This window comes from Mastomys coucha, unplaced genomic scaffold (assembly GCF_008632895.1).
Source record: "Mastomys coucha isolate ucsf_1 unplaced genomic scaffold, UCSF_Mcou_1 pScaffold20, whole genome shotgun sequence".
Classification (NCBI taxonomy): Eukaryota; Metazoa; Chordata; class Mammalia; order Rodentia; family Muridae; genus Mastomys; species Mastomys coucha.
Window position 1 is genome coordinate 29,372,115 of NW_022196903.1, and position 27,802 is coordinate 29,399,916.

At 44.6% G+C, this 27,802-nt stretch overlaps 1 protein-coding gene and 1 long non-coding RNA gene across 6 annotated transcripts in view; one reads left to right on the forward strand and one right to left on the reverse strand.

The window, feature by feature from the left end:
* LOC116098702 overlaps window positions 1–476 on the reverse strand; it is a 3,427-nt gene extending 2,951 nt beyond the window's left edge. Inside the window, exon 1 of the long non-coding RNA XR_004121917.1 lies at window positions 392–476. This is a non-coding gene — a long non-coding RNA (uncharacterized LOC116098702). The remainder of the gene's footprint in view (window positions 1–391) is intronic.
* Window positions 477–550: 74 nt separating this feature from the next.
* The window catches only part of LOC116098704 (aldose reductase-related protein 2), a 36,111-nt gene continuing 8,859 nt past the window's right edge, over window positions 551–27,802 (forward strand). For 2 of the 5 annotated variants that reach the window (XM_031381461.1, XM_031381459.1), the window contains exons 1-9: window positions 608–656; window positions 6,183–6,308; window positions 19,629–19,734; window positions 21,778–21,945; window positions 22,971–23,087; window positions 23,666–23,743; window positions 26,019–26,141; window positions 26,438–26,544; window positions 26,954–27,035. In XM_031381461.1, coding sequence (XP_031237321.1) covers window positions 6,220–6,308; window positions 19,629–19,734; window positions 21,778–21,945; window positions 22,971–23,087; window positions 23,666–23,743; window positions 26,019–26,141; window positions 26,438–26,544; window positions 26,954–27,035 — 870 coding nt within the window. In that variant the 5' untranslated portion in view covers window positions 608–656; window positions 6,183–6,219. Of the gene's footprint in view, window positions 657–2,835; window positions 3,007–6,182; window positions 6,309–19,592; window positions 19,735–21,777; window positions 21,946–22,970; window positions 23,088–23,665; window positions 23,744–26,018; window positions 26,142–26,437; window positions 26,545–26,953; window positions 27,036–27,802 lie in introns of those variants that run through there. The other 3 variants (XM_031381460.1, XM_031381463.1, XM_031381462.1) reach the window with 3 other exon arrangements.

A 27,802-nucleotide genomic window follows, 5' to 3' on the forward strand; every position in this document is an offset into this window, starting at 1 on the left:
AAAAAAAAAAAAAAAAAAAAAGAATAAGGTAGAAGTGGTTTCTACCACCAAACTGCTGCCACCCTCACCCCCCAGGGCCTGAAGATGCCCCTCCCTTATCCTATCCCTCTAGACTACCTGCTAAGATGTACATTGGGAGACCTAGTATCACAAAACCACCATCCTGTGACAGCCAGTGCCGTTTCTACCGCTCATGCTTCATATACACTAAGCTTGCTGCTGGTAGAGCCACGTGTCACTTTACAAAAATAAAATAAAATACATTTTGGGGAAGTATAGAAAGTTTTCAGAAAAGATGCTCATTTTGATGCAGACACCACCAGGAAGGCAGATGCTCTGACAGCAAAGTCAGTTGAGAAAACAGTGAGGTAAGAGAGCCCCTTGATTTTACCTGTCCCCAAAGCTGTTGGCAACTCATCATCCAGATGGAAGAGTGACACTATTAGGAGGCATGGCCTTGTTGGAGTGGGTGTGGTCTTGGTGGAGGAAATCTGTCACTGCAGAGGTGATCTGTGAGGTCATATATGATCAAGCCATACCCATTGTGAGACACAGTCTCCTTCAAGATGTATAATTCTAGGCTCCTCCAGCACTGTGTCTGCCTTCACACTGCTATGCTTCCTGCCATGATGATAATGGACTGAACCTCTAAACCTGTAAGCCAGCCCCAATTAAATATTTTCCTTTATAAGAATTATTTTGGGGGTTGGAGAGATGGCTCAGTGGTTAAGAGTACTGACTGTTCTTCTAAAGGTCCTGAGTTCAATTCCCAGCAATGGTGGCTCACAACCATCTGTGGTGGGATCCGATGCCCTCTTCTGGTGTGTCTGAAGACAGTGACAGTGTACTCACACATATAAAATAAATAAATCTTAAAAAAAAAAAAAAAGAGCCAGGCGGTGGTGGCGCACACCTTTAGTCCCAGCACTTGGGAGGCAGAGGCAGGCAGATTTCTGAGTCTGAGGCCAGCCTGGTCTACAGAGTGAGTTCCAGGACAGCCAAGGCTACACAGAGAAACCCTGTCTCGAAGAAAAAAAGAAAAAGAAAAAAAAAGTTGTCTTGGCCATGGAGTCCTTAAACCCCTGCTGAGCCCTCTCACTGGCTTTGTAAAGAGTCTAAGGGGCGTAATCTGATTAGTAAATGTGGACGACACCTGGCTAATCTCATTTATTTATAGATGATCAAGACAAGTCAAGAAGACAGCTAAACCTAGTTTTTGGTTGGTTTTGATTTTTTTGAGACAGAGTCTTGTTGTACAATTCCAGCTACCCTAGGACGCATATATTTTTAGCTCAGCCTGGCCTCAAACTCTCAGGGGGATTCTCCTGCTTTAGTCTCCCAGGTGGTGGAATTACAAGCATAATGCCAGGCTTAAAACCAGAACTGAGTGAACCCTGCAACAACAGTATACTAAGTCAGGCAGTGTGCCAGACGTGGGCATGTAATTCTAGCACTTGAAAGCCTGAGGCAGGAGGACTGCTACATGTTCAAGGATAGTTAAGATTCCAGAGTGGGGTTTGATCGGCTGTGGGTCTGAGCCGCCAGTCAACATCGCTCCTTGCAAAGTCATCACTAAGTTTGTCCAGGTCGCTGGGCAGCTGTACTCACCAAAGTCCCCCTACTCAGAATTCTTTTTATTGCAACATAAATAAGAACTTGTACTCTTAGTTTCTCAATACTCCTTTTTAATAGTAACTTAAGACCTTTAAAACTACTTCAGCATCACACAATACTTCTAAAACTTGCATAAAGTTTTATTGGTCAATAATGAAGGACAACCTGAGAGGTCACAGCCCTGAAAACACCTCCTTCCCGGCAGGGCTCCTGGATAGCATCTCATGAAACTCCCTGCACACCCACTGCACAGACCCTGGGGAGACAGTTTCTCCTCCTACATCACCCTGCAGAAGAAGTCCTGTGTATACAGCTGGCTGCTGCCTGCTCCTCATATAGCCCACCATGGCTTTGTTTAGGATGTGCTAGGTTACTCTATAAAGAGGTCCTTGGGTCTGGTCTTGGTTCATGAGTGTTTACCAGGTCCCCACATATGCACGTAACACCTTGTTGGTAACAGTTAACTATAAGAATAATACCTATTGATAATTCCTAAGATTCTTAGTTTGGTTGTACTAATAATACAATTCTTGCTTTCCACTCCAAGTCACAATCCCGGCTGCCCTCACATATGCATCTACCTGTGGACTCATTTCCAACTGCCCCTGCCCTATAAACCATATCTGTTCATGTATCATCTACTCTATTCACTCACAAATGAGTATGACTGAATATGGATTGCCCTGAAAACTGAACTAAACTAAGCGGGCTTGGGTCTTGCTCTTAGGAAGGTCTCAGACTCGATTGAAAAGGTATATAGTACAGATAGCTTGAGTTCAATGCTGAGAAAACACCGAGGTAATAGTGCTTAGTGCCTGGATTTTCCCCAGAGGACATCAGAAGGGAGAAAGGGACACAGAAGACAGACTCAAATGGGTGGGCAGGAAGGAAGGCAACAGTGGTTACTAGAGATATCAACCAGGTAGGACAGCCTCTCCACACAATGCTCTCTGGCCACCACAGTAACAGCTATGATATGAACACAGTGTGGTGCCCACTGTCCGTGGCTGACGCTCCCCACCCATCATAGCAGGCATTTTTTATCCTCAGCATGTCAGAATGGTGATGCTTCCCACACAACACAGGACACTTAGAACCTTGGGTTCATGCATTCCCCGAGGGTTAGCACCTCCCCTGTGTATTACATTGTCCAGGTCCTTCTGGAGGAATCAGGAAACATAACACCCTGTTCCTGTGCAAAAAGATCCCGTCCTGTTACAGGGAGTTGCTCAACGCCCACCAAACGTTGCAAATAGGAGAAACCAGAACAAAGGGCACAGCTTGGGTTCCCTGTGCCAGAAGAAGCCTTCCTAACTTATCACCATTCAATGCCATGGAAGGGCGCAAATGCTGAGAACAATTCTCTGAACTTTCCTTATGTCCACCAGGAAGGTAAATCCAACTTGATTAAAAGGCGTGAGCTCATGCGGACAAAGGCTTGTTAGATTCTGCAAAGCCAAGGCCAGCCTCAATGAACAGCCTTGTGAAGTTGCCAACTATCCTTGATGTCCTATCAATAATTGTGTGTTTATGGTATTTTTTGATTTTTTAAAAATTTTGGTTATGGTATTTTTGGTTATGGTGTTTATGGTTTATGTGTTTATGGTACAGCCATTTCCTATATCTTTATATTCCCGAGACCCCATGTTTATATATTGTTGGCATCGAGTTTATGTATTTCATTTGAAATTTTGGGCAATCCCAGCACCTTTCCAGGTGGGAAGATTCAGAAGAAGGCAATGTATGGTGAGTCCAGTCCATGGTTCTGTGCAACATGCTCAGTATACTCTTCCCATCACTGGCTCCTTAATGTCTCCGGAGACAGAGTAAGAGAGCAGAATATAATGTGACCTTTCCAGAACCTTCTTCACTCATTCATCCTCAGGAATTCAGTTTAGAGCTCAGTGGGAGAGCATTTGCCCAACCTGTATGAGAAACTGAAGGGAAGAAAACAAAGAAAATGAGTAAGAATGGAGTCAGGGTGGGGACATCCTCTTGGAGACAGGAGAGCAGGTACTGGATGAAGACAGTTCACAGGGAGGGTCAAGAAGGGTGGGGAGGATAATACTGGAAAGTAAAGAAAAGATCAAAGAATAATAATAAAAAAAGAAAGAAAATGAATAAGAATAAAGAGGAGGAGGAAGTGTTGGGGGGGAGAGAAGAAAAAGGAAGATGGAGGGGTTGGGGAGGGACTTAGATCAGCACTAGTACTCCAAGGGATGTATGCTGAAGAGAGAGAGCTGGTGGATCCTTAACCACTTAGTTTTAGGTGAATAATGGGGCTGGGCAGTGGTGATGCACACCTTTAATCCCAGCACTAAGGAGGAAGGTGGAGGCAGGCAGATCTCTGTGAGTTCGATACCAACCTGGTCTACAGAGTGAGTTCCAGGACAGCCAGGGCTACATAGGGAAAAATCCAATCTTGGAAAAATAAGAAACAAGTTGAATAATGTTAAGGAAAATCTTAAGGATGCAGCGATACCTGTTAAAATATGCCACAGAGGGTTTTATTGAAAATCATTTCAAAAGGTACAGGATCCCAGAGCAAGTTCCTATCCTGGGGAGAGAGAGACGCTGCAACATTGTATACAATGGTCAAATTGGAACAGACAGCCTGGGAACAGGCTGGAATTGGCAGTGGAAAATTACTAAGGGGAGGCACCAGCAGTAAGGATGCTGCTGGCTCAACTGATCTAACAGGATTTTTGAGGGAGGGTACTCAGACATGCCCCTTGGGGGTGGAGGAGTGGAGAGTAGGAAGCTAATTAGACACTGAGGACAAGGAGTTCTTACTAAACTAACTTCACAGAGTTCTTTGCCAAACTGGATTCTCAAGGAAGTTCTCAGAAGGACCTAGCAGGCACTCAGGAGCTTCACCAATTTGGCCAAGCAAAGAATCATTGTCTAAGTTCTCCGTGGGTTAAGCTACAAGAAGGGACTAGAGAATCTTTGGGGCCTGTGTCTGGGCTTTGGTAATCTGAAATGGTCCAGGGCATGGTGGAGACAGAGGGACTGACTGTGGAAGATGCTGACCAAGGAAGAGCCTGGGGGTACAGTGTGTAATAGTGAAATTGATTCTTAGCACGGAGAAAACCAGAAAGCGCCTAGTGAGGCTGAGCAGAAACACAGAGGGGTTGGGGAGGGAGAGGAGGGAGAGACTGAGAGAGTAACAGATGAAGGAAGACAGTGAATGGCAGGTTTGGGGGAGGGAGAGCTGGAAAATGCACACATCTCAGGGAACTGGAGAACCACAGCTTCTTTCCACCTGTGTTATGTCTCTTCTGACCTGGAAAAAGGGTCAAAGCCTTGGGTCGGGGGGTGGGGGCAAAGGGACAGCTGGGTGAACTGGAGAAATGCCAGGTCCTGCCTGTTATCTGTTCCTGAAACCAAGCTGTCCTTGCCGTCCTTCCCGTGTGGGCTCTGAGTGTTCCACTGCATGGCCCAAATCATCCATTGATACTGCTAAGCACAGACCTTCTCCCCGAAGAACCCCACAAAGCCACTGGCAAGGACCATCAGAGAACGTTGGGATGGCTGATGTGTGGTGACACATCAGGCGACACTCCAAGTCCCTTAGCTTCAGGATACAGATCCTAGAAGGACTTCACAGCACTCAACCCCACCTTGTTTCCCTTCTCAACAGTAAACTAACAGCACTTCCTCTATAACCTAAGGAGCTGAGGAGGGAGAGACATCATTCTGGGCAAGAGTTCTTTTTCAGAGATTTGCGATCCCAGAGAAAAGCCCCAAGCATGCTCCATGTCCTGTTTTTTGTTTGTTTGTTTGTTTTTTGTTTTTTTTTCGAGACAGGGTTTCTCTTTGTAGCCCTGGCTGTCCTGGAACTCACTCTGTAGAGCAGGTTGGCCTCGAACTCAGAAATCCGCCTGCCTCTGCCTCCCAAGTGCTGAGATTAAAAGCGTGTGCCACCACTGCCCGGCCTGTTTTGTTTTTTTAAACTCTGAAAATGCTGATCTTTCTTTCTACTCTTTCTTTCTTTTTTTTTTTTTTTTTTTTTTTTTTTTTTTTTTTTTTTTGTTGTTGTTTTTTCAAGACAGGGTTTCTCTGTGTAGCCCTGGCTGTCCTGGAGCTCACTCTGTAGAGCAGGCTGGCCTCGAACTCAGAAATCCACCTGCCTCTGCCTCCCAAGTGCTGGGATTAAAGGCGTGTGCCACCACACCTGGCTTTTCTACTCTTTCAACCGGCTAACAAACACAATAGAAATCAATCAATTTATATTGAAAAGTCACACGTCTGTGTATTTATACAAATTAGCTCTTGTCTATGATAGTAATCTCTCTCTTTCTCTCTCTCTCTCTCTCTCTCTCTCTCTCTCTCTCTCTCTCTCTCACACACACACACACACACACACACACACACACACACACACACACATTCACCAGGCATCTTGCCTCAGCGTTCTTTTGCTGCAGGGTGCAGGACTAGAAGAGCATGGGGATAAGAAACAGAGGCATTGTGGGTATCAGGTACCCTAGAGGGAAGGGTGGGCAGGCCAAGCCCCTCAGACTCTCTGTGAACAAGAGTCACCTAGGAGTGTCATAACTTTCCAGACTTTGCCTGAAGCCCTACTCTTCTGTGACACTATGGATGCCACTGAGGTGTCAGCTTCTAACCTTGCTTGGAGAAGCGGAGGAGGCACACGGAACAGGAACTGCTAAGGACTCGAAGACGTTTGTGTGAGTCTGAAAATTGCTTTGCTCCACCTCAAAGCCTGGGCTTGAATTTCAGAGTATGTTCTAAATGGTTAATTTCATTGCATAGGACAGAACTCAGTCTCTGTCCCCAGGAAGGAGGACCCCAGGGTATGCTTTCTGAAATGTGCTTGGAAAGCCAGCTGTGTGGTCTGTGCTGCCCTCTGCTGGTCACGACTGGCATTCACAAAGGATTTTCAGATCTCATTGGGGAGACTGCCTTCCTTGGCTATTCTAAGCAAGAAAGTCATTATGTATTTACATTTCTGAATTCAAAATGTAAGAGTCGAGGAAAATTTCAAGACTGTTTGAATTCTAATAGCACCGCCCAACATAGATCCATGGTCTTTAATTTTTTAAAATGTTTTTGTTTCTGTGTGTGTGTGTGTGTGTGTGTGTGTGTCCGCGAGCGCATGTCCTATGGCATGTATGTGAAAGTTCAAGGACAACTTATAGGGGTTAATTCTCTCCTACCAAGTGTGTCTTTTGGACTGAACTCAGGCTACCGACTGGTAGCAGGTGATTTTGCTGAGCCTTCTCGCTGGACCTGTCAATCCCTTTTTCCAATGGGGGAAAACAGTCTTACTTTGACAGCATCTGTGAGCCTCCTAACACTGAATCAGCAGACATAAAAATGTCCATACAGGGGCTGGCGAGATGGCTCAGCGGGTAAGAGCACTGACTGCTCTTCCGAAGGTCCTGAGTTTGGATCCCAGCAACCACATGGTGGCTCACAACCACCCATAATGAGATCTGACGTCCTCCTCTGGTGCATCTGAAGACAACTACAGTGCATTACGCTGGATCGAGCGGGGCTGGAGCGAGCTGGCAGAGGTCCTGAGTTCAATTCCAAGCAGCCACACACATGATGGCTCATGGCCATCTGTACAGCTACAGTGTACTCATCCACATAAAATAAATAAATAAAATAAATCTTTAAAAAAATGTCCATATAGGGACAGGTATAGTGGGCCAAGTCTTTAATCCCAACACTAGGAAGGCAGAAGCAAGTGGGTATCTTTGAACTCAAGGCTATCCTGGTGTACAGAGTGGGTTCCAGAACAGCCAGGGCTAAACAGTGAGAACATGTTTCAAAGAAAAAAATTGTGTGTGTGTGTGTGTATGTATGTATATATATACATACATACACACATATGTACACACATATGTTATATTACATATATACACACACATATATATACAAATATATGTACAACATACATATATATATATACATATACACACACACACATATATATTACAAATACTTCAAAAGTCAGGAAGTGATTCACTTAGTTTTAAACAGACAGTTGAATCATCCAACAAGTATAAGCTTATACTGATTTCACAAATTTTATATTTCCTAACCTATAGGTAAATGTTCATTATTCGGTATTATTTGTTGAGTGATTAAGAACCATCATTAAGTCAGGCACTGTGGCAATTTTGGCTACTTGCAAGGATAAAGAAGGATGATAAGTCTGGCCTATACAGGCAACTTATTGAGACCCTGCATCAAAGTAAAAACAGGAGTGGGGGGAAAGGTGATGGGAAGCTCTGATGAAATGCTTGCCTGGCCTCTCAGTTTGGGTTTTACTGCTGTGAAGAGACACCATGACCAAGGCAGCTATTATAAAGGAAAACATTTAATTGTGGCTGGCTTACAAGTTCAGAGATTCAGTCCATTATCATCATGGTGTGAAGCATGGCAGCGTGTAGACAGACATGGTGCTGAAGGAGCTGAGAGTTCTACATCCTGATCTGCAGGGTGTAGGCCACACTGCATAGAGCTTGAGCAGAGGAGACCTCAAAACCCACCTCTACAGTGACACACTTTTTCCAACAAGGCTGAACCTCCTAATAGTGCCACTCCCTGTGGGCTGAGCATTCAAACACATGAGTCTATGGGGGGCCATTTCTATTCAAACCACCACACCTGTTATGATAAAGCCCAGCTTCAATCTCTAGTATTGAAAAGAAAACCATCAATATACACTTAATCTTCTTAAATTTTCTTCTAAGGACATAATATCCTACATGATGGTTTTTTGAGTTTTGTTTTTTGTTTGTTTGTTTGTTTGTTTTTTGAGATAGGGTTTCTCTGTTTAGCCCTGGCTGTCCTAGAACTCACTCTGTAGACTAGGCTGGCCTTGAGTTCAAAGATACCCACTTGCTTCTGCCTCCCAAGTGCTGGGATTAAAGGCATGCACCACCACTGCCCGGCACCCTACATGATGTTTAATTCAGTACCCCTCAAATTTGATCATTAGCATAGTACTGTTTTCTTAGCTTCTATAAGATTAAGCTGTGCATTAGTCACTTTTCTGTTTCTGTAAAAAAAAAAGTACCATGACCAAAAGCCACCATGGAAGGAAGTTTATTTTGGTCTTACTATTCCAGAGAATGAGAGTTCACTGTGAAGGTGGGTGGAGGGAGCACGGCAGCATCAGGTTGACATGGTGGCACAAGCAGGACCACATCTTCAGCTGCAAGTAGGACGCAAACAGGGTGAACCGTGAGACCAAGCAATGATCTCTAAACCACTTAGTTTAACAGGAAATGTGGACCTCTTAACGTGGACTGTTCAGATATCAAAATGTTCATACAAGCCCAAAATAGCCAAAGAGGGCTGTGCTTGGATCCAAACTGTCGGCTGAATCACTTCAGAATCTCACACCAACTCTGATCATTCTACAGCTGCAGATCTGCTGATGTGTAGCTGTCTGTGCTCTGTGCAATGTATCTGAGGACTGATTAAAGGCCGTCATCACTCTCAATTAAACAACTTTAATCTCTTTTAGTTTATTTTATCCTGCAAGGACGATGATACAGTACAGGATTCTTATCTAGTTTCCTCTGAATTTGATTATTGATGCCCACGTTAAAATTTTTATCAGATTCTACATCATTGATATTAATGTAGATTTTACACATTAATCTTAGCTAATTTTTCTATATTATAGCAATCATCACTTAGCATACATGATTACAGTGTAAATCAAATAGACTTGCAGAATGACTACAAATCCACCTCTGTGCAGCAGAGCTCTGGCTGCTCCACCCAATCATTACATATTTAATGGCTTAAACATTACATTTCTGTATCTCCCAGGGTTCTAAGTGAGAACCTACTGTACATACTGACCCTCTGCTGCAAGAAAGAAGATTTTTGAATTTTTCACAGGATGATCCACCTTCACTGAAAGCACTATTAAGTTGAAAAATATAGCTGAACCTTGGCCTCACATAAGAGCTTATGTTGAGAATGGCATTAGGTAGGTAAATAGTTATGGAGAGAAAGTATTAGCCAGGTGGTGGTGCACGCCTTTAATCCCAGCACTTGGGAGGCAGAGGCAGGCGCATTTCTGAGTTCGAGGCCAGCCTGCTCTACAGAGTGAGTTCCAGTACAGCCTGGGCTACACGGAGAAACCCTGTCTCGAAAAAACAAAACAAAACAAAACAAAACAAAAAAAAAAAAGAAAGAAAAAAAAAGAAATAGGTAGATAGATATTGGAAACAGGTCATTTGAACCTTTAAAGGCCAGATTAGCAAAAAAGAGATAGCCAGTGCATTTGTAAGCTTTTCAAATTGGCCAGAAGGCCTATGAACTAAGAATAAATGTTGAGCATTAAACTCTTGACCTGCTCTGACAGCTGCCCGAGTGGCAGCTTGGCAGAATTCTAAGAACAGGCTGACCTCAGTCTGGGACCATTAACCACTGTCCAGGTACCAAGTGGACTCTTATGGGTTACTTCCTACACTGTACTTCTGCTTTGTATTTCTAGTTTCAAGATAACTTGTTAATGTGTATTTTAAGAGTAAATCATGTTCCGTATAGTGGCTTGTAGCCAACATTTTGTTCCTGTTATGAATGTATAAAACTTCATCTGAAACTAGAGCAAAACGCAGCAGCAGTTCCAAACCTCTCTCGTGTTTGGTGTCTATCTGTCTGTCTGTCATTACGCCAACCCCTTACCTACCTGAGTCCCGACAACCCTGATTCTCCCATGGAAGGAGACCCCACTCTAGGTGGTCCGTGGCATATGGTGGTTCTCCTGGGGGGGGGTGTGGGTAAGCATGTCAAGCAGGGAGTGTCATTCAGTGGTAGAGCACTTGCTTAGCGATGTGCAAAGCCCTGGGTTCCAACTCACATGCCCTCACACACCTAAGAGCAAAGACTTTAAATGCAGCTGCCCCAGGGCTGCATTCTTTCTGAAAGCATAGGGAAGGTCCTGTGGCCTTGCCTTCCACAGCTTCTAGAGGCCAGCCCTCTGCATTCCTTGACATTTACATTTCTCAACCTGCTGAAGGAATCTTTCTCAGGAGGCTGCCTACCTGGCTTCTTAACTCACTTTTCTGTTTCCTTCTAAGAACTCCTGTGACAGCTTTGGACTCAGCAGAATAATCATGCTACCCAGATTGAACAGAATCACAGCCGTAATTCCAACTACAAATAGAATTGCCGTCATCCATCCAACCTAATGTGTTTACCAGTGTCAGGAACTGGGATAGAAGCATCTTGGGAGGAAGGACTCTGCTTTCCACACCCTTCTATTTCTTCTGAGGTCATATCTCTGTTATCAAAAGTATTGAGTCCCTACCTTTCCTCCAGACAAGCAAACAAACAAACAAGTAAATGTTGCTTCCCAGGGAGAGGCAGGCCCACCTACCCACCCTAGACCACTTAAATGTGTCCCATGCTGGGCAGTGGTAGCACACACCTTTAGTCTCAGCCTTTTGGACGCACAGGCAGGCATATCTTCATAAATTCAAGGCCACCCTGGTCTACAGGGTGTGTTCCAGGACAGCCAGGGCTACATAGAGAGATCCTGTCTCAACAAACAAAAACAAACGCCAACCAAACAACCAACCAAACAAAAGTTGCTCTCCAATGGTGCAATATGTTGTAGCCAAAGAATGATTAGCACTCAGGTGAGACTTGTGACAGATCTCTCCATAGCTGCATTCTGCAGTTGGTCATTTCACACTCTGGCTGGCCGTCCCACTTCTGAGAGGGTAGGTGAAAAGCTGGCCCTCCTGGTGAAGTTTGCTTTGTGCACACTGCAGTGTATCTCCTAGCCACTAAACTGAATAGCTACATTTTCATTCTCTGAGATGCAGACTAGCCACACTATGTGTGTCCATTATCAGCAATCTAAAAGTCCCATGGTCCCTTCACTCTTTCATAGATGTCTTACAGGTTGGTTTTTTTTTTTTCCAACACTAATATGCTGTCAGATGCAAAAAGTAACTTTTCTCTTCAGCGGCAGAGACTGAACTTAGGTCCAGCACATTCAGAGAAACTCAGGGTCTCCATCTCTCTTCTAAATTAGTATCTGTAAGTTTGAGACCAGAGCATACTAAGTTGCCAAGGCTGACCTAGAACTCAGTTACTTTACAGCCCAAGGCTGGCCTTGAACTCGCTGTGAGATTAAAGGGATTCACAATTATTCTCAATTATGATCTAGAACTTTTCATTCTTCATTACCCTCCCAAGTAGTTGGTATGACAGGTATGAGCAATCAGGCCCAGAGAAGGACATTACTCCCAAGGTATCTCACACTTTTACAACTGTGGGTTAGGCCACATAGTTTCCACTAGATGGTTAATGATTATGATGGGGAAATGCTCCTCGGCTAAGGAGAGTACTTACTGGTACAGCTCACCTCTGAGCATCTTCAGCTCCACTGTCCTTCCTCCCATGGAACATCTGGATCGAAGCTGTTCTAAGTTTCTGCAAGGGGCTGACCGGAAGTTAGAAACCCGAGCTGACCGGAAGCCAGATGTCAACTTGCTTATTCATTCTCTCCGTATTTTTACTTTTCTTTCATTTACCATCACCTAATCTTTTTTTTTTTTCCTATTTCCTCTTTATTTTATGTGCACGGGTGTTTCGCTTGCATGTATGTCTTCACAATACATTCATGGCTGGTGCGCTCAGAGGTCAGCAAAGGGCATCGGATCCCTGGAACTGGGATTATAGATGCCCTGCCACATCTACAGATTACAGATGAGCTGCCACATGAGATGAGGGTGCTGGGAATTGCACCCTCAGTCTCTGGAGGAACAAGTGTTTTTATTGGCTGAGCATCTCCAGCCCTTATCATCATTTTTAAAGTTCACTTTTCTTCCCTAGGGAGTTCCCTCTGCTCAGGCACTGCGCAGTCCATGTTGTGGGTAGCAACTGGGGACAGTCCCTTTCAGCTTGTTTCCAGTGCTAAGACTGACTGAATTAATGAACATAGGGCAATCTCACCCACAAGGCAATAGACTAACAACTCACAACATCAATGCCTACGGAGCGCTTTCAGCCACACACACTCACCCTCTGAGACCATTCTGTGTAACTACGGATCAGTTGCTACCAGATTTGATGATGAAAAAAGTCGTGCTCTACTGTTGTGGTTTACATGAACAATCTTAGCACTCAGGAGACTGAGATAGGAGCCTGAGGCCAACCTGAGCTACAGAGTGAGTGTCTAGGCCATGACAAAATCCCACTCAAATAAACAAAAAGACCTCAAAGTAAAAGAATAGGAGCTTGTGGTGAAGAGAGGAGATGCCTGCTCACAGGTGTCTGTACTGTCCTACAGAAGCAGAGCTAGCAATCTAGGGGAGACAGGTTGGCACTTGAGAACCACCTGCAGAGGGCTCAGTTCTTCCTATCATTCTAGCTTTCTGTAAAACTCACAACTTCTAGGGTGATAGTAAGTGTGATAAATCTATTGAATGTGATGTGGCTTTGTTGATATTGTCATTTTTGTTTTAGGCTCTTGTGGTGGGGTATGGGTGACAAAAACACTTGCTTAAGCTGGGCAGATGGCTCAGTGGTTATAAGTGGGTAACACCAAGCCTGGCAACTTGAGTTTGATTTCCAAGAATCACATAGAAGGACAAGACTGACATTAAAAGAGTTGCCCTCTGACCTCCACGTGCATGCTGGGGTATGCACGCACTCTCTTGAGCACACACACAAACCACACATACACACACACCACACACACACACACACACACACATACAGGTGCACACACATACACTCACACGCACATGCACTTGTGCACTCACACATACATGAACGTGCACACACATATGCATACACACACTAACAAATAAATAAATATGACTAAAAAAATAAAACATTTGCCCTGATTTGATAAGATATAAGTAGATGGGACAAAAGGGTGTAATGTCTTCTTTGGTTTTATTCCAGTTATTTGTGAATCATAAGCCCCAAGGGAAAAGAGGCTAGTGGCTTATGAATAACTTGTGTCTTTCCTGTGACTTCCCTGGTAAGAATATTCCAGGATATACTGTTTTGCACAATGTAGTAGATATTTACAGTATTTCTGGAGGTTTTGTTTTACTATTTCATTGTCTTACAATAAGTCAGGTCTTTCTTAGAAAGACCACACCAGAGGGCAGCACCAGCAATGGTCTAGTCTAGTCTCTAGGCATGTCAGGGTTGAAGACTTTCTCTGGGCTTTGGCCTGAGACTCCATTCCTGTGCTGTTTCCTAAAGAAAATATGACTTGGCTGGAAATACAGCTCACTTGGTAGAATGCTTTCCTAGCCTGCTTTTGTAAAACCCTAGGTTCAAGCCATAGCATGGCATAAACACAGAGAGCATGTAGTGGTACATGTCTAATCCCTGGCTTTAGGAGGTAGAAGTAGGAGCGTCAGACATTCAAGGTCGTCCTCTGCTACGAAGAAAGTTCAAGGCCAGTCCGGGCTAAAAGAGGCCCTGCCTTAAAAAAAAAAAAAAAAAAAAAAAAAAAACTATCAGTTTTGAGTTTCTTAAATAGCATCTTAATAAAATGCATGTTTTCACCCAACTATTGTTTACAGAGACTTGAATCCAGCACGCAATTGACATTCCAAGTCTCAGTGGCCTCCGGGTGCGGGTAAACAACCATAACACCATAAACAACTCCAGGAGCTCTTTCTACCTGGGACACTCCAGGGCCTGCTCAGCTGCAGTGGGGCATCAAAAGTCCCCCATGGGGTGCCCCTTGGCTTAACCAACCTCCCCTGGCCAGGCTGGCTGTTGTGAGAGTAGCCTGCTTTGAGGCACACAGCCCCTCTCATTGCACTTCCTCAGACTGAGGAAGAGGAAGAAGCACTACAACTACATAGTGCATTGTGGTGGTGGGGGTAGGGTCAGGAGCTCCAGGTGCCCACCCAACCCCCCCACCCCCACCCCCATCGTGCTTTCTGGGGGTCAGGAGCTCCAGGTGCCCACCCCAAACACTACATGCTTTCCCTGTACAGAGGTCAGGAGCTCCAGGTGCCTGCCCCAAACACCCCACTACCACCCCCACCCCCACTGTGCTTTCCCTGTACAGAGGTCAGGAGCTCCAGGTGCCTGCCCCAAACACCCCACTACCACCACTACCACCACCATGCTGCTCTCCCTGTACAGAAACTACCTTTTGCTCTCCATTCTGGCTTTAGAATGAATGTCTACAAGGCAAGGACTGCACCACAACATAGAGTACTAGACGCCACCAAGAACAAGTGCTAGAAACAAAGTCATTGTTCTAGGAACTCTTAACAAGCAGAGCCCTGTGGCTGTCCATTACACAACTTGGGAAGAGGGTAGGTGTCTTTCAAGGGAGTAGTTTCATTACTAACTGCTCTATTAACTTTGAGACAATGTATTTTTCAACTAAACTCATGTATTTATTTAACAAGTACATGACTGTCTGGATCACATGTGTTGAAGTAAGAGGCTCCCTGTCCAACAGAACATGCTATTGCAAACAGCCAGGACAAATGTCCCCTACCAAATGAGGGATGTAATGATGTCTGATGCATTGTCTGCTTGCTCCATTTCTTCCACTCTGGTCATCTCCAGCTGCTCACAACATACCCGTGGGAGCACCTCCAACCCCTTCTCAATCCTGCCCAGGTCATCATGAATACTGCCAAAGAGGCGGGGCTTATGTGAAATGTGCCAATAGCCAGGCCACCGGCTGTGCAAGTCTAAGGGGAGAGCTATCTCCTGAGAGTTGCCCTCTGAACTCCACGAGGCACACAGGTGCCCACACTCATGCACATGCACGTACACATACACAACAATAATAAACAAACAAAGGTTAAAAATAATGAAGTATAAACCAGGAGTAAATTGGAAAATTAATGAAGCTAGAAAGCATCTAAGCAAGGCTTTATTAAGCTTTATATAGTTGATCCAGAGTATGCGGTCGAAGAGGTGGCTCAGTAGGTAAGAGCACTTCTAGAGGATTAGGGTTTGAGTCCCAGCACCCACATGGTGGCTCACAACTATCAGTAGTAACAGTCCTCTGGGATCCAAGGGCATCAGGCACGGTCATGATGCACAGACATAAATGCAGGCAAAATATTCATACACATTAAACAAACAAAATCCTAAAAAGCAAACAAAACTGCCACTAACACACACACACACACACACATATTTTACAATACCTTGCTGTGTCAACCCAAAATGATGCCACATCATGGCAAAGCCTATGTCATTTTCCCTGGGTTAGGGTTACAGCGGGCTCCAGTCCAGTCCGCACTGTTCCACCGCCACTTAAACTGAGTCCTGAATGGCAATCTTTACAGCCAAGACGCTGCTGTTCCCTTCTTCTCTGGAAACAGTCAACAGGCCAAAAAGTTCCCCTTATTTTCTTCTTCCCAGTGAATAAGTTCCTGTTTACATTAACTAACATTTCAACATTCAGCTAGTTAAATTGCTGAATCATGGTGAGACAAGAGAAAAATCAACAGGGAAGAAATCTCTACACCCTTCCAGAAGGAAATGGATAAGCAAAACGTGGTACCTGTGATAATGGAATAGTAATCTTGGGAAAACAGAAATGAGATGCCAAACCACTGGGGCAGAGGTCCCCTAAGTGTACATAGTTATGCTATGGAATGGCAATCTGGAAAGCTTAAAACATTTATTTGATTTGTAATTATGTGTACTTGTGTGGATATGTGTACAAGAGTGAAGATTCGGGGCTGGTGAGATGGCTCAGCGGGTAAGAGCACTGACTGCTCTTCCGAAGGTCACGAGTTCAAATCCCAGCAACCACATGGTGGCTCACAACCACCCGTCATGAGATCTGACGCCCTCTTCTGGTGTGTCTAAAGACAGCTACAGTGTACTTATGTATAATAATAAATAAAATCTTAAAAAAAAAAAAAAAGAGTGAAGATTCGTAAGGGGCCAGAAAAGCATCTTGAATCCCCTGGAACTGGAGTCCTCTAATGTGGGTGCAGGACAAACTTACCCACCTCGTCATCTCTCCAGCTGGGAACACACCAGGAATTAAGAAGACAGGAAACGGAAGCTTCGCAACCCACACCTGTAATGCCAATGCTCAGATGCTCTAGTCGGGAGGATGGAGAATTCAAAGTCATCTTCAGCTACATAATGATAGATTATCTCCCTTGACGAAATACAAACCAATTCAAGCCGAATTTAAAAGTAGATAAAGTCAGGTTTACTGGAGGCAGCTCTCAGGCAGGTTCACTGATCTCACAGGAAGGGGCTAGGGAAATCTTCAAGGAGAGAGAGAGAGAGAGAGAGAGAGGAGAGAGAGAGAGAGAGAGAGAGAGAGAGAGAGAGAACACTAAAATGTCTGGATTATATAGCGAAGAGCCCAGCCCCTGAGCTACAAAGTTCAGGGTAGAAGAGCTGGGTATGCCATGCCCTTTAACAGGTAGGGACTGAGCAATTCTGGGAAAACCTGGAAGTCAGCTCTGCTTTGGTGTATTAAATAGACACCTTAGCTACTTGTCAAACCCAACGCATAGCAAGCCTGAGGCGGGAGAGAAGCAAAGGGGAAGGAGAAAGAGGAGGAAAAGCTGAGGAGCAATCCACTAGGCAACACTATCAGTTCTCCTCGGAGAAGCATCAGGCATGTGGAATTGAGCACGCACGGCACAGGGCTCTTTCTGTGGGAGTCGGATGCCACCTTGTCCATGCTGAGGCTGACCTTTGTTAGACGTGAATCCAGCTACCCAGAGTTTAATCTAGAATTCTGGAGATTAGGTTAGATAAACAAGTTGGCTGTAAAGAGAGTTATAGATAGCCCAAGGAACTCCAGCTTTTGACTTAAACAACATTTCCTCAAACACAGTGTTGTCTCGTGAGCCAACATGAGAGAGCTTGCCGCAGTTTTAGAATAAATACATGTGCCTTCTTTGGTCCAGTTTAGTGTTGACACTTGTGCTTCGGTTCTACTTCCCTTTATATATGGATTAAAATCTACTATATTTAGTATCGTCTCTCTCCAAGTATCAGTGGAATTTCAATGGGGTAGGAGGGCACATAAAAAAAATGTCATGGTATGAGTTTGGCTTGGTTGTGAGTGACATCTCCCTGAAGTTTGTCATCCTCTGAATTAATTTATTGGGTCTTCAGTTACAATCAGCCTTCCTAAACTGCCCATATCATCAACAAATCCTTGGCTCAGTCTCTCTTGAGAATGTTAAGTTGAACACACGCTGCAACTTAACAGTGCTGACTATAAGTATTTCTAATCAGCCCGTGTCCCCCTTCCGACAGCTTCTGCAGACATTTCAACTCCTCTTTCTGTGCTGTTCTGGAGAGACACTGGAGGTGACTCAGGCACACACCTGGCTATCTGCCACTGTCACTGGGCATCTGTGGCTCAGGGCTTCCATCCTGAGCTTGCCATTTCTGTCCTAGGCTCACCTTGGGAAAACAGTGTGCCTATGATCTGGGGCTTCTCGAATCAGCCAGGTATTCCAGTCACACCCCAGTGTTATTGCTGAGAATTATTTCTAAATTGGAAGTGTGATAATTTTTATTCTCTTATAACTTCCACAAAAATTTTTTTTGTTTACTCTGATTTTTCTGGTTCTTCTTTATAGAGGGCATGTATTAGTTTTATAATATCAATAAAAGTCAAGAACAATTACATATGATTCTTGAAGAATTATAAACATGGAGGTGAGAATATAGTCTATAAATGACAGAAAATTTCCATTTTGAAAAAACTAATCAATTTGGACCTATACCTTGCACAATAAACTGAAATACACTTCATTTGAGTCTATACTTCTAAAGATCTATCCCAAGGACACGAGGCCCAATGCTTCACTCCAATGATATACCTTGAAATATTATTTATACATAATAGAAATCAGCTGGAAATCAGGTAGAGAAGTGAGAATAGTGGAAATGGTAGAATAAATTATCATAAAATAGAATACAACATTAAAAGGTTTGGCATAAAGGCAATTTTGAAATGACTCACTACAAACATGTAGAAAAGCTTGCCTTGTGGTGTCAGCTTTGGAAAATATGGGTGCGGTGCGTAAAAACTGACATGCAGAGAAGAGCTGAGGGAACTGCACTGAGTAATGGCATCCCGAGTGACAGAAAAAAAGATGTTTATGGCCTCATCATTGCCTTTCTTTTTCACGTTGTCTTTAGTGAAATAGAGTATAATCACAAAAGTCTGGTTTTTAAATGTAAGCACAAAAAAAAATTTAAAAGCTCACTATAATTATACAGTTAGACAACTCGTCAAATTTCAAATGCAGAGAGAGAGAGGGAGGGAGAGAGGGATGGAGAGAGAGAAAGAGAGAGAGAGAGAGAGAGAGAGAGGAGAAGAAGAATATTATCAAAGAAAGGTTCTCGTCTTAGTGGTTAACAGGGGAAATTTGTTTTTCCACGTTCTTCCAGCAATTAGATGAGTAAAACTTAAACAAACAAACAAAAAGAGGGCTAGAAAACAGACACTTCCAGAATACCATAGCCTGGCTCAAAATCTTTCTCCTTTCCCTTCCCCTCTCCCTCCCCTCTTAGTCTCTCCTCTGCAACATCTACCCAACTGTCTTTTAGTTTCAGACTTGTGTCCCTCTGCCACTGATCTTTTGTGATCAGTAACAGTTATCTCAAAATAATTTATGCAGCCTCCTCATTTTGCCTCTGAAAACTTTTACTTGCCTCAGCCTCGTGGACTACCTACAGGCTTCACTGTTCTCCACACCATGTGGCAACAAGAACACATCTAGCAATATAGCTCGAAGGAGCTTTTACCCCATGTTCCTGAGGCTCATAAACCTCTAATTAGCTCTCTAAAGTAATTCATATTCTGCAGTAGGGAGATTTCCCTCTGGCTTATGACTAATCTTTACTCACACTCTTAAAATCTTACAAAAGACTGAGATGAACTTCCGGTTCAGTGGGGGGGTTGTGGGGCGGGGCCGGGGGTCTGGGTGTGGCTGTTTGCTCACACAGTAAGAGCCTGCCTCTTCATGCAGGACATAAAGTCTCTCTCCATCCGCCTCTTTAACCAGGACACAGACATCTGCTCTCAGAAAGATTTCGGCAGCAACTATGGCCACCTTCGTGCAGCTCAGTACCAAAGCCAAAATGCCCATTGTGGGTCTGGGCACCTGGAAGGTGAGTGTGCAGTCTTGGGACACCTGCCTTCGAGGAAGGTCTTGGCATCGCCTCTTTCTATGGCATCTACTGGGAGTTTGGAACCCTAAGAGCCAGAACCCAAGTTATTTTTGACTTCTGTGCTGTTTCAGACCTCAAATCTCTGACAGACTTTCCCCAAAAGTGATGTCCCCGAGAAGTGTCAGGTTTCAAGCTTTCAAACTTGGCCTTAAGAGTTACCCTCTTAGCAAGCTTTCTTCTGAACCTAGGAGACGCGTAACGTTTTATATGGTTTTGGCTGGTTTGATCTTTTTCTGGCTGAGTTGTTCAGAGGCAGGACACCAAAAGCTCCAAATGGCCTAGCTCCGCTTGCTGCTCCGGGGGGGAGGGCGGGGGGGGCAGAGACTTCGCGGGAGGGTAGGGGTGGGGAGGAGGGGGAGAGGTAGTCTCAGATCCCAGCGCAGGCTGCTGGCGCCTGCACCTTACCAAGACACTACACCATTTTCTGAGTCCATCAAACTAAGCAAGGAAGATGACAGAGCCTGAGCTCAGATCCTGCCAGGCAGTGTGCTCCCCTGGCAGAATGCCCCAAGGTCCATCCCACTCTCTGGTGAAACAGATTTCCCACCTTCTGTGGAGACAAGTCTGACATTGTCCAGGCTCCTAACTCTGCCCTTGGGTTTATTTCCCTTGGTGATAACATGACAGTAGTTTCCAGGAGCTTTCTCTATTTGGTTTCTGGAGACTGGGAGTTACACTTGAGTTTAGGCTCTGAAGCTTGCTTAGGTTGGCCTTGAACTTGGAATCCTCCTGCCTCAGCCTCTAGAAGTTATCACAGGTGTGAACCACCTCCGGGAGCTGTTTTTGGAGTCCAAGTCTCTTGTCCTGGTGGCTTAGCCTCTGTCTCTCGTTCTTTGTGCTGTCTTTTTCTTCTGCTCATGGGACAGAGGTGTGGCCCCTCTTTGATTCAGCACTGGGTTTAAAATCTTACTTGAATTTGCTCCAAATTAGAAACTTCACTTTCTTTTTTTTCTTTTTTCTTTTCTTTTTTTCTTTTGGTTTTTCGAGACAGGGTTTCTCTGTGTAGCCCTGGCTGTCCTGGAACTCACTCTGTAGACCAGGCTGGCCTCGAACTCAGAAATCCACCTGTCTCTGCCTCCCAAGTGCTAGGATTAAAGGCGTTTGCCATCACCGCCTGGCAAACTTCACTTTCTACCAAGCTGACAAGCACGCTGACCAGAAGTAACTCTCAGAAATTCAAAGACTAGACAGAAAGCTTGACGAGGGAGCTGTTCTCGAGCTAAGGAGGTGGTATTAGCAAGGGAGAGTCTGCTCTGATCTGTAGAAATGCCGGCAGACATGAAGCTTGGGAAGGCCCCTACAGGCCACATCTTATCCCAGGGAAGCTGGCTATCTCTCTAGTGCTTTTCTATGTTTGATTCTTAACCAAGGTATTTCTAGATTTGGTGAAGGAAGAGGAGTTTTTTGTTTGGCTGGTTGTTTTGTTAATGAAAGGCTTTTTCCGCATTTATGTTTTATTTTGGGGACAACTATGTGCCCCAAGCTAGCCTCAAACTCACAATCCTCCTGTTTCCCAAATACTAGGATTACACATACATGGACCACCATACCCAGTGGTTTGGCTTTCTGCTTTTTTAAAAAAAAAGTTGATTGTATTTCATTCATGAGCGCAGCTGTATAAGCTGCTGTGTGGTTGATTGAGTCTGGATTTACCATACAGTAACCATTCTTCACATTCTTATCATGGTCTGGGGCTGAAATCCTCTGGGTCACTGCAGGGTTAAGCCTGACTTTCAGCAACTTGCAGTGGGAGCCATCGGTCACCCCAGAAACAAGAGCTCCTTTAAGACCAGGTACATTAGATGGAAACCGACTTTTAGCTCTGATAGAACACGGGATGGGGGAACATTGTGGTTCACTTATTCTTATCCTTTGAAAAGTTTGTTTTCTTCTCCAGTGATTTAGTGAAACTGGGCTGTGTGGAGCCTGTTGAGGAAGGTTTTGGTATAAGAGCATCCAATGGCCTTTTCTATTGCCTTTCAGTCTCCCCCAAACCAAGTCAAAGAAGCTGTGAAGGCGGCTATTGATGCTGGGTACCGCCATATCGACTGCGCATATGCATATTGCAATGAGAATGAGGTGGGAGAAGCCATCCAAGAAAAGATCAAAGAAAAGGCTGTGAAGCGGGAGGACCTCTTCATCGTCAGCAAGGTACAATGGCCCACTTGGTAGATGAAACTGTAAAGCAGGTAGAATCTGGTCCATACCAAGAACCCTCTCCAGCTTTTCCTAACCTCCTTCCTTGTTTTCACTATATCTGTAAGTATAAATATCCATGCTCCAAGTCAGTATTGATATGATTCTGCTGCTACATTAGTTTTCCTATAACAAGGAAGACACCTTTGAGATTTGAATACTCTTGACTTTCATGCTTTCTGACAGTGAGATCCTTCTGCCCAGTCAGATGCTAGGGCTGCCCTTAAGGGTGGGTCTTGGGGCAGGAGAGATGGCTCAGAGGTTCCCAGCACCAATATGAGGTGGCTTACAACTCCTGTAACTCAAGTTCCAAAGAATCTGGCACCCTATTCTGGCCTCTATGGGCACCCATTCACATAGTGTACATGCATACATTGAAATAATAAATAAATATTTTTTTAAAAGGATGAGCCCTGAGCCATATCACTCAGTACTGTGTTCCTAGTGGCTATATAGAAAGAATATTTTTTTATTGTTGCATAGGAATATCTTTTTATCTCAATAAAAGTGAAATATAAAATGCTTTAAAGAGAGAGGAGAGGGCTGTGTAGAATGAGGTGGTTGACCGGCTATCACCAGCTAGCACCCTCTACCCACCTGAAAACTACATCTGTTGTGGGACACAGACTCTTTATAGCATGGCCATTTAATTCCTTGTAATTCATCATTGGGATCTGGTATCTTGGGGATACGGGACCAGCCCACAAATAACATTAGAATGCTAAGTGATCTAAGAAATGCATCAAATGCTACAAGCATGGGAAAATGTATCAGTCACCCTCAACTCCTAGGAAATGACCTGACTCACTGAGCCTTTGTGTCAGATCATGGTTATTAACTAGCCAGTTTGGATAAATATAAATAGTTTGTCCTGAGGCTAGGTCAGACTGTAAACCTCTGAGCAGGTTGGTGAGTATAATGTGACTCTTTTCCTCCATTTCCTAATTCTCCCCCCGCCCCACCACTGTCCTATTCTGCAGTTGTGGCCCACCTGCTTTGAGAAAAAACTGCTAAAGGAAGCCTTCCAGAAAACCCTCTCGGATCTGAAGCTGGACTATCTGGACCTCTATCTTATTCACTGGCCACAAGGACTTAAGGTTTGAGCTGCTCTCTGTGCTTATCTGTAGCTGCTGACACAGGGCTGTGGTCATGAGGGCGTGACCCTATCAACTGCCTACTGGTTCTGTGTCCAGTCATGCCCTCTCAAGAGACGCCTTGGGATGGCCTTGGGTATTGTATTCCAGGGTCCAGCTCTCTGGCCAACCAAAGCATACTGAGATGCCTGCCATTCAGAGCATGCCTAGGGAGTGACTGAAACCAAGTTTGAAGATGCTGGGAATCAGATCCTTGCCTGGTGGTTCTTGAAATTAAAACTCCCCCAGGTTTATGTGGATCCACAATATGCTGTGTTAGTTTCCAAGGTGATGAAAGTTCCTGAGCATGTCTGTGACCTGTAATAGCAGGTTTGCAAACTGGTCCAGCAGTTTCTGTAATTTAGGATTTACCTAACCACAGTAGGTTAGACTAGAGATGTGGTTGAAGCTTGATGTCTGCAAGTGTGTCCCCCCAGAGCCTGACCAGGCACTAAGCAGGTGTGGGTACTGGATATTTCACTGTCATGGATCCTTGCGTCATAGAACCAGATGCAACCAATGGGTGTGTTTTGTATTTGCAGCCAGGAAAGGAATTATTCCCCAAAGACGATCAAGGCAATATCCTCACCAGTAAAACAACGTTCTTGGAAGCCTGGGAGGTAGGTTCCAGCTTCTACTGTGCTATCGAGACTGCAGCCATGCTATGTCTCCGTTTTTTTATAGTTCTTCTAACTCCTTCCTCACTATGTTTGGATTTAGGGTTGGTTCATCTAGAATCATCTACTTCTTCTTCTCCTTCTCCTTCTCCTCCTTCTCCTTCTCCTCCTCCTCCTTCTCCTTTTCCCCCTTCTCCTTCTTCTTCTTCTTTTTGGTTTTTCGAGACAGGGTTTCTGTATGTAGCCCTGGCTGTCCTGGAACTCTCTGTAGACCAGGCTGGCCTTGAACTCACAGAGATCTGCCTGCCTATGCCTCTCTAGTGCTCCCACGTGCAGTGACTAGCTTTCAGAGGGTTCCGAGTTGCACAAAGACTGAGAAAGGCTGGAATCTTTCAAGGGCATAAGTAGACAAGCTGTAGGCTCTGACCAGAGACAACAGGATTAACCAGGTCCAAATGGAGCACTTTGAAACAACAACTAATCCAATAGCAGCCTCACTGACTGAAATCCAGAAGAGGGGAGGGGAGATTAATGTAAAGAAGGTCAGATGGATCAGACACAAACCAAAGTTCACTTAGGACACATAAGCACATGTAAATGATCTCATCTCACACTCAGGAGTTCAGGGACCTCAGGTCTCATCAATGCTCAACAGCCCTACCTAGCAAAGTCCTTCCTCACTCTGGTGGCTCTCAACTTTGTACACTGAAGTCACAAGGGGAATTATGAACATCCTGATTCCTGTACTGCATCCCAGAGGAAGTCTATAAGAAGCTAAGGGAGTGGGGCTGAACATCACCCCAACACTTTTTTGCTTTTCTCCCCCTGCCCTGTCTCTCTCTGTGTCTGTCTGTGTCTCTGTCTCTCTTCTTCTTTTTCTTTTTTGAGACAAGGTCTCACTACGTAGCCCCAGCTGGTCTGAAATTCACTATACAGACCAGGCTGGTCTGGAATTTTGAGAGATATGCTGCACCATACCCAGCAACATATTCCAATACTTGTTAGCTTAGAGGGTTCTGAAGTTGCACTGAGGCTGGGAAACAGTAAACTGCGGTCTGAACACCTTCTGTGGGCTCTGCTGTTAGTGTTCACTGCCTATTGCCATCTCTGCTGGTGGTGTTTGCTTCTACTGTCCTTTCTAGCCTGTTCACGGTTTCCCTCACTTACATTTTTTTTTTCAGGCCCAATTTATTTATTTATTTATTTGGTTTTTCCAGACAGGGTTTCTCTGAATAGCCCTGGCTGTCCTGGAACTTATTCTGTAGACCAGGCTAGCCTCAAACTCAGAAATCCACCTGCCTCTGCCTCCCAAGTGCTGGGATTAAAGGCATGCACTGCCACCACCACCGCCAGGCTTCAGGCCCAATTTAAACTCAGCTTACACTCTCATTCTGGGGCCCATGTGTAACCTTCCTTCCCATATCAATGCCCATGGCCATGCCAACTGTCAGAAAAGCCCAAGCAGCCTCACCATGAAGGCTCGTGGCTCACTGAAAGAAGCACACTGTATGCTTTTATACTCCTAGGCAGGAAGGAACCTATCATAAATGAATTACAAATACATGTTGAATCTGTGGCTGCCACTATCAGGGATGATATCACTTGACAATTTTTAAATTGCTCATTCTGGGCAAAAAAAATTATCTTAAAAGGTACCTTTTCTCAGGGTTAATGCTCAGTCATGGTTGTGGCAAGTGGTCAATTGGCCAGATTGCAGACGTAAATGAGAGTCGGGTCAGAAATCAGTTAGGAAGCTGGTTCTGAGGATGCAGGCCTATTATCCAGGTACAAGAGGCAGAGGCAGAGGCAAGAGGATCACAAGTTTGAGGCTGGTCTGGACTTCAGAAGTTCAAAGCTAATCCGGATAATTAGAGAGACCATATCTGAAAAATTTAAAATGAAAAAAAAAAAAAAAAAGGCTAGAGACGTAGCTCAACAATAGAGTGCTTGAATAGTCCTGCCATCAGTCTGTAATCTTTGTCTCTCTCTGTCTCTCTGTCACAAACATACACAGATTTAGGGAAGAAAGATAGAGGGCAAAATTGAGTGAACCCATTTTCTCAAGTTACCCAGATGTAGGCAAGGTGAGAGCAGAACACATACATTCCTAGTAGCATCTGCCTTTTGATGAGCATCTACTGTCTGGATGGATACTTCTTATGTTCCAGCTTACCTAAAACTTGGAGGGTCGTGTAGCCAATCCTCTTATCTCAGGACTAAACCAAGCCAGCATCCCTATATCCTACAGCCATCTAAGCAATGTTCCTCCCTGTGACAGGGCATGGAGGAACTGGTGGACCAGGGCCTGGTGAAAGCTCTGGGCGTCTCTAACTTCAACCACTTCCAGATTGAAAGGCTCCTGAACAAGCCTGGACTGAAACATAAGCCTGTGACCAACCAGGTAAGTTCCTGTTTGGTACAGGGTCCTGCTCTGTGCCTACTTCAACACCAGGAGTTCAATACTGTCTGCAGAGTCTCATCTCTGAGGTCTGTGTTAGGATGCTTAGGGAGGTGGGAGGCAGGTCTCTGAGGTCTGTGTTAGGATGCTCAGGGTGGTAGGATTTCTGGGTCTGGTTTGTAGCACATCTATTAATGATTTACATTTAGTCTTTTCTTCTTTTCTTGTCTGGAAAGGTCCTTCTGTGCCACTCAGAAAGCAGGCCTACTTCCTAGTGATGGAGATATATTCTCTTGCAGGTCGAGTGCCACCCTTACCTCACCCAGGAAAAACTGATCCAGTACTGTCACTCCAAGGGCATCGCTGTCACAGCCTACAGTCCCCTGGGCTCCCCAGACAGGCCTAGGTGAGGCTTTGGAGTGTGACTTTCTTTTATCAGTCTTAAAATTATTATTTAATAACTGGTTAGTACTGGTATACATTTCTTATGTGCCTGGAAAAAAAGTCTTTATATCTGACACATCCAAATAGGATTGCATAGGGGCGGAGAGGAAAAGAAAACAAAACACTGGATGCCTTGCTTCTTAAGAACACTTCTACTATTTAATGCTAGGGCACCCTTTGCAAATTACTAAGGCTGCAGAGCCTACAGATAGGATCACAGGAAAGACACAAAGCTTCCAGGAGGATCCCCTGCCCATTTTGTGGATGGAGAAGGCTGTGATGCTCGATCTTGATAGTGTCATGGAAGTGGGTGTCATGGGCTTGTAACAGCCCTGGAGATTTTCTCATGCCAGCTATTTTTCCACCTTTAGTGCCAAGCCAGAGGACCCTTCACTATTAGAAGACCCCAAAATTAAAGAGATTGCCACCAAGCACAAGAAAACCTCAGCCCAGGTAAAATAACATGCCTCCCCACTTTCAACCCTGCCATCCATCCTTAGTCTTGTCTTATTCTTTGTATTGCCTTCTTTTAATCCCTTGGAGAAGAGAAAATGGGAAATGTCAGTCTATTTGCATCTTCAGGAAACATTGCTGTTATCAAACAAGGACCCCCTTCTGTTCACTAGCTTCTTGCCAAGTCTTCACTCCTGACTAGAGAAATCATGGTGTTGCTTTCAGGATTATGGGAGATAAGAGCCAGAGGGAGTTGCTGAGATAATCTTTGTCTTAGTTACTTTTCTGAAGCTGTGATAAGACATCGAGACCAAAGCAATTTATAGAAGAAAGGCTTTTTGGTGGTAGGGGTTGGGGGTGGGGAGGGGGAGCTTACAGTTACAGAGAGATAGGAGTCTGTCAACATCACGTTGGGAACAATGGTGGCAGGCAGGCAGGCAGGTGTGGTACTGGAGCAGCAGCTAGGAGCTCACATCTCAAACTACAGACAGGAAACCGAGAGCATCCTAGCAATGATGTAAGTCTTGAAACCTTAAGCCTGCCCCTAGTGATGTGCTTTCTCCAACAAGTCTACCCTAAACAGTTCCACTAACTGGAGACCAAGTTTCCAAACACATGCACTTGTGGTGCCATTCTCATTTAAACCACCACAGTCCTCTTTAAGATTTATTTATTTATTTTATGTGAGTATACTGTTGTTGTCTTCAGACACACCAAAAGAAGGCATCAGATCCCATTACAGATGGTTGTGAGCCACCATGTGGTTG